Source organism: Molossus molossus, unplaced genomic scaffold (genome assembly GCF_014108415.1).
Source record: "Molossus molossus isolate mMolMol1 unplaced genomic scaffold, mMolMol1.p scaffold_m16_p_4, whole genome shotgun sequence".
NCBI lineage: Eukaryota > Metazoa > Chordata > Mammalia > Chiroptera > Molossidae > Molossus > Molossus molossus.
Window position 1 is genome coordinate 53497723 of NW_023425377.1, and position 6000 is coordinate 53503722.

The 6000-nt window shown below is 46.9% G+C and overlaps 1 protein-coding gene across 2 annotated transcripts in view; it reads right to left on the reverse strand.

Moving 5' to 3' along the window:
* IBA57 (iron-sulfur cluster assembly factor IBA57) overlaps positions 1-4271 on the reverse strand; it is a 30522-nt gene extending 26251 nt beyond the window's left edge. Inside the window, exon 1 of one of the 2 annotated variants that reach the window (XM_036241734.1) lies at positions 3931-4271. In XM_036241734.1, the coding sequence (XP_036097627.1) occupies positions 3931-4271 (341 nt within the window). The remainder of the gene's footprint in view (positions 1-3930) is intronic. The other variant, XM_036241735.1, reaches the window with a different exon arrangement.
* Positions 4272-6000: the final 1729 nt, after the last annotated feature.

Below are 6000 nucleotides of genomic sequence, written 5' to 3' on the forward strand. Positions count from 1 at the left end.
GTAGCAAAGAGACTGACAAACTCAGAGGGAAGGGGGGGGGGTATGAAGAGAAAAACCAAAGAACTTATATGCATACAGGCATAATCAATGGATGGCTGACAACAATGAGGTGAAGGCAGGGGTGGGGAGTAAGCAGTGGGGAGGGAGATGTCAATGAGGGGAAAAAAGGGAGGTACATCTGTAATACTTTCAACAATAAAGATATATATTTTAAAAAATAAAAAAAAACAAAACATAGTAAGCATAAAAGAAAGAAAACCTGATCAAAAAATGGGCTAAAGAACTTAGCAGACACCTCACCACAGAAGAGGTACACAGAAGGTAAATGAGCCACATCATATGCCCCCAGGAAAATACAAATTAAAATCACGAGCTACCACTACACACCTACTAGAATGGTTAACATCCAGAACACTGACAACACCAAAATATGAGTAAGGATGTGGGGCAACAGGAACTGGTGGGAATGCAAAATGGTATAGCCACTTTGCAAGATAGTCTGGTGATGTCTTATAAAACTAAATACACTCTATGAGCAATTGTACTCCTTGGTATTAACGCGAAAGAACTGAAATTTTATGTCCACACAAAAACACACAAAGATGTTTACAATAGCTTTATTCATAATTGCCAAAACTTTTGGGCAAACAAGATGTCCTTCAGTAAGTGAATGAATAAATAAACTGTGCTATAACCATATGATGGAATATTATTCAGCACTAAAAAGAAATCAGCTATACCCTGGCCAGCGTAGCTCACTTGGTTGGGTATCCTTCTATGCACCAAAAGGTTGCTGATTCAATTCGCAGTTAGGTCACATGCCCAGTTGCCAGGTAGGGGGCATGCAGTAGGCAGCCAATCAATGTTTCAATCACATCAACGTTTCTCTCTAGCTCTCTCCCCCCCTTCTTCTCTCTCTCTCTCTAAAACTCAATTTAAAAAATCAGCTATCAAGCCCAGGTGGTATGACTGTGGTTGAGCATCGACCCATGCACCAGGAGGTCACTGGTTGATTCCCAGGCAGGGTATGTGCCCAGGTTGTGGGCCTGATCCCCAGTGTGGGGCATGCAGGAGGCGGTCAGTCGATGTTCTCTCTCATCAATGTTTCTCTCTCTCCTTCTTCCTTCCTCCCTCTAAAATCAATAAAGAAAAAAAAAAAATTTTTTTTAAATCAGCTATCAAGCCATGTAAAGACACTGAGGAAACTTAAATGTATATTACTAAGTGAAAGGAGTCCATCAGAACAGGCCACATACTACACAATCCAACTATCTGAAATTCTGGAAAAGGCAAAAACTACAGAGCAGTAAAAATATCAATGGTTGCCAGTGGTTGGTGGGTGGTGAGGGATGAATTGTGGAGCACAGACAATTTTCAGGGCAGTGAAACCACTCTGTATAATACTACAAATGGTAGATACATGTCATTATATATTTGTCTAAACCCACAGAATGTACAACACCAAGAATAAACCTATTAATGTAAAGTATGGATTCTGGATGACTATGTGCCCATGTAGGTTCATCAGTTGTAACAAATGCACCACTCTGGTGGGGGATGCTGATAGTGTGGATTGCCCATACTGTGTGTGTATGGGAAATCTCTGTATCATCCCCTCAATTTTGCTAAAACTGCTCTAAAAGTGTGAAAGTCAATAAAGTAAAAAACCTCATTAAAATCAGGGTCACAAACTCCATTCACTGCCTTTTACAGACTCCAATAGGAAGCTACTTTACATGCTCCAGCAGCAGGAAGATTTTTCTCTTTGCTCAGCAACAGCCTAGCCAATAAGAAATCACCACACTGAGCCAATGAGAAGCTACCACCACGCCCAACTCTTGCTCTCCTCCAATGAACCTCTATTCAAAACAACCCCTCCCTGTCCACTGGTGTGGCTCAGTGGTTGAGCACTGACTCAGGCACCAAGAAGTCTCCAGTTTGATTCCCAGTCAGGGCACATGCCTGGATTGCAGGCTCGATCCCCAGTAGGGGGCATGGAGGAGACAGCCAATCCATGTTTCTATCTCTTTCTCCCTCTCCTCCTCTCTCTAAAAATCAATAAAAACATATGTTTTATTAAAAACCCTCCCAACTCTCTCCTTTCCTCTATAAAAGCAGCTCCTCTCTCTGGACTTGACTATGGTTTCACCATGGTTTGCATCCCCAGTTGCAATTCCTCTGCTATTCCAAAATAAACTCATTTTGCTGATAAAATAACTGGCTATTTTAAAGGTTGACATAAGTAAAATCTACTTTATAAACAAAAAGTGATACCTGAGAGATGGTGCTGCATCCAGAACACAAGAACAGGGTGCTCTGAGAAATGACTCAAGGATGAGAAATCAGAAGTATGAGTGTGAAAATAACACAGAGAAGGCAGGAAGGCACCTGGGCTTCCAATGAGACAGTCAGACCCAGTGCTGTCCTATTCCCACAGAGATCAAAGGTAAATGGCCAACAGCAACCAGGTGGAGAAGGAGCACATGAATTAACTCCATGAACTAACCAGCGAGGTTAGGCCAGAAAAGATGCATCAGGCTAGGCAGGAGAGTGAACTCTGGCCCCAAAGCCTCACACTACAGAAAAGAACTGGGCAATGAACCTGGACTTCACCCACCAATCCCCTAGGCTCAGGAGCACCCAACCCCCTCACCGGGGGAGGGAAGGGGTGAGAGGGCATGTCTTCAACCCTTCCCTCCACTGCTGAGGAGAAACAATGCCACTACCTTTGCACCTTTGCAGTGTCTTTGATGGAATGAAGATCCATCCTACTCCTCCTTACACAAAACTTGGTAGGGAGGAGTAGGATGGGTCTCAGAAAGGAAACTAGGGTCAGAGGCTGTCATCACAGTAGCCCCCAATTCCCTTAGCACACTGAACAGTGAGTGGCAACAAGTGCATGCACTGGGACAGGACCTGCTGATACAGCAGCTAGGCAATGACATTCCAGACCACAGGGAAAGTATGGATAAAGGAAAACTAAGAAACAAAAAGAAACTGCTTTACACTGTAGAGTGACTTATAAGAATATAAACTCGTAACAAGAATACAAAGGCAAAAAGATGTAAAGGAAGACTGCAGACACAGCAAGGAACTTTGGGAATCAAAACATCATGACAACACTGATAAATTAAAAAGAGTAATGACCAAAATACATGCTACTGAAAAATTACTGACAGAGGGCTCAAGATAATCAAAGAATAAAGATTCTAAGATAAAGAAACTAAAGCAACTAGAAGAATGTAATAAGATATGTGAGCCAGACAAAAACGATGGCATCTCTGAAACAGAACACAGCAGGCATTGCAAATGTTTTCTGTAGAGTGCCAGATAGGAGACAACTGGGGCTTGGCCACAGAGTGTCTATCACAAATCTGCTATTGAACTGAGGGCATAGAAGCCCCAGACAATATGCAAACAAGTGGGCATAGCAGCGTACACTAAAATAGGAAAACGGGCTGTGATTGCCTGAAGGCCATACCTTACTGACTCTACACTGCCACAGCACCCACCAAGTCTCCGGCAACACCACAGGAACAAAGACCCAAAATAATCATCAGATGAAGAACACCTACAAGCTTTCAGGGCCCCAAAACAAAAAGGCACGAAGCTTCTCAACAGAAATACCAGCTCAAGAAGACAGGCCAGGTTTCACAATTCTCAGTAACAATTTTCCACCATCACCGAAGCGATTCGCTGGCGCGTCCCCGGGTGCCTTTCCCGCCCACCTAAGGAAGCCCTGCCCCAGAGCCCTCTTCCAATGTACCCACCTCATCCTCAGTTGCCCTCCCCCTGACGGCCCTGTCCCTGGGTGCCCCCTCCTCCCAGCTCCCCATCCCTCGCTTGGGTGGCCCCCTTCACCCTGACTTCCCATATTTCCCCTAGGTGCCGGCTCCCCTGGATATCTTTCTCCCCGATATCCGACCTCACCCATAGAGAATGACGTCATAGAGAGTGCGTCCCTGGACGTTGAGAAAGTGAGCGTAGCCCGCGCGCGCGGGGGGCGAGGCCACACGGGCCGCAGAAACGGGAAGCGGCAGGTCATTGGTCAGCAGCCCCAGGAGGAAAATGGCCGAGTCCGGCCCGCGCACGCGCACCAAGGCGCGTTCGCCCAGCCGGAAGCAGGCCCAGGCTGCGCTGTCAGCTCGGTCGCTGTCGTTTTCGCCCGAGCCGTGGGATAGGCAGTACCGAGAGACCGCGCGCAGCCTCCAGCGCCAGGCCGGGCCGCCATACCTCGGAGCCGCGCCCCGGAACAGCGCCGCAGCTGCCATCTTGAACATGCGTGAAGCGGCGGGAAGGAGCGGCCCGGATGGCGAGCGGGTGCCACAACGTCCCCTGGCGGCGGGCGGAACGTGCGCGGGGGTGTGGATGGGGCGGAGCCTCGCGCCTCACCCCTTGGGGCTGGATCCTGTTCCAGGCTCTGGACGCACCAGCTCTGGTAAGCCCGTGGATTTTCAGAGCAGAGTTTCTGCTTGCTTACTGCGGTCTCAGCGGTTTTCAGGTGCACAGTTCAGGGGTATTAAGCGCATCCCCATTGTCATGCAGCCATCTCCACCATCCAGCACTTTCTCATTTTCCCAAATTGAAACACCGTATCCATCAAACTCCAGCCCCCATTCTCTCCTCAACTCCTGGCATCCCCCTGCCCCACTCTACTTTTCTCTGTGAACCTGACTTCTCTGGAAACTCATATGAGAGGAATAATGCGGTATTATCCTTTTGTGATTGCTGATGCCACTGCGAAGGACGTCCCCCAGGCTTATCCACGGCGTATCAGTATTTCCTTCATTTTTAAGGCTAAATAACATCCCCTTACATTTTGTTTCTGTTAACTCCTTGATGGACACTTGGGTTGCTTCCACACCTTGGCTGTTGTGAACGTGCTGCTCTAGACATGGGGGTGCAGATCTCTTCAAGACCCTGCTTTTGGCATTGTGAAAGGACTTAAATCCACTCCTGTGTGTAGTTTACTCTCACACTCCTTTCACTTTTGACACTTCTGATCACCAAATGTGTGTGTGTGTGTGTGTGTGTGTGTGTGTGTAGGGTCTCCACACATAAAGCAATTCTACAACACCAGCTGGGTGTCCCATAATTTAACTCAATTGTGACCATATCTAACAGGAGACAGCATAAATCTCACAGGTGAAGGCCCTGTGCTTCTAATTTGAGGTTCCCACAACCCTGTCCTTGGGGTCCATTAATTTGCTAGCGCAGCTCACAGAGTTCAGAGAAATATTAAATAACTAAATTGCTAGCTTATTGTAAAAAATATTTAACTCAGACCGGGCTGGTGTGGCTCAGTGGTTGAGCATCAACCCATGCACCAATAGGTCACCAGTTCAATTCCCAGGCAGTGCACATTGCCCAGGATGTGGGCCCATTCCCCAGTGGGGGGCATGCAGGAGGCGCCAGTCGATGTTCTCTTTCGTCGATATTTCTATCTCTCCCTCTCCTTACCTTTCTCTCTCTAAAATCAATAAAGAAAAAAATTTATTTTTTAATTCTTTAAAAAGCCCTGGCTGGTTTGGTTCAGTGGTTACAGCTTTGGCCCGCGGACCAGAGACCCGGGTTTGGTTCCTGCTAAGGGCACATACCTCTGTTGCAGTTTTTGTCCCTGGCCCTGGTTGGGGTTGTGTGGGTGGCAACCAGTCATGTGGCTCACACATCAATGTTTCTCTCTCTCTCTTCCTCCCTCTCCATCTGAAGATAAATGCAAAAAATAAAAATTAAAAAATATTCTTAAATATACATATATAACTCAGAACATTCAGATGGAAGAAATGCACAGGGCAAGGTATAGGAAAAGGGCGAGGGGCTTCCGTGCTCTCTGTGCCCATCTCCACAGTTCCACCAACCCAGAAACTCTCCAAACCCCCGTCCTTTTGGGTGTTTATGGAGGCTTCATTCCATAGGCATGATTGATTAAATCACTGGTCATAGGTGATTGATTCAACCTCCAGCACCTCTCCCCACCTTGGAGAACAGGAGGTGGAATTG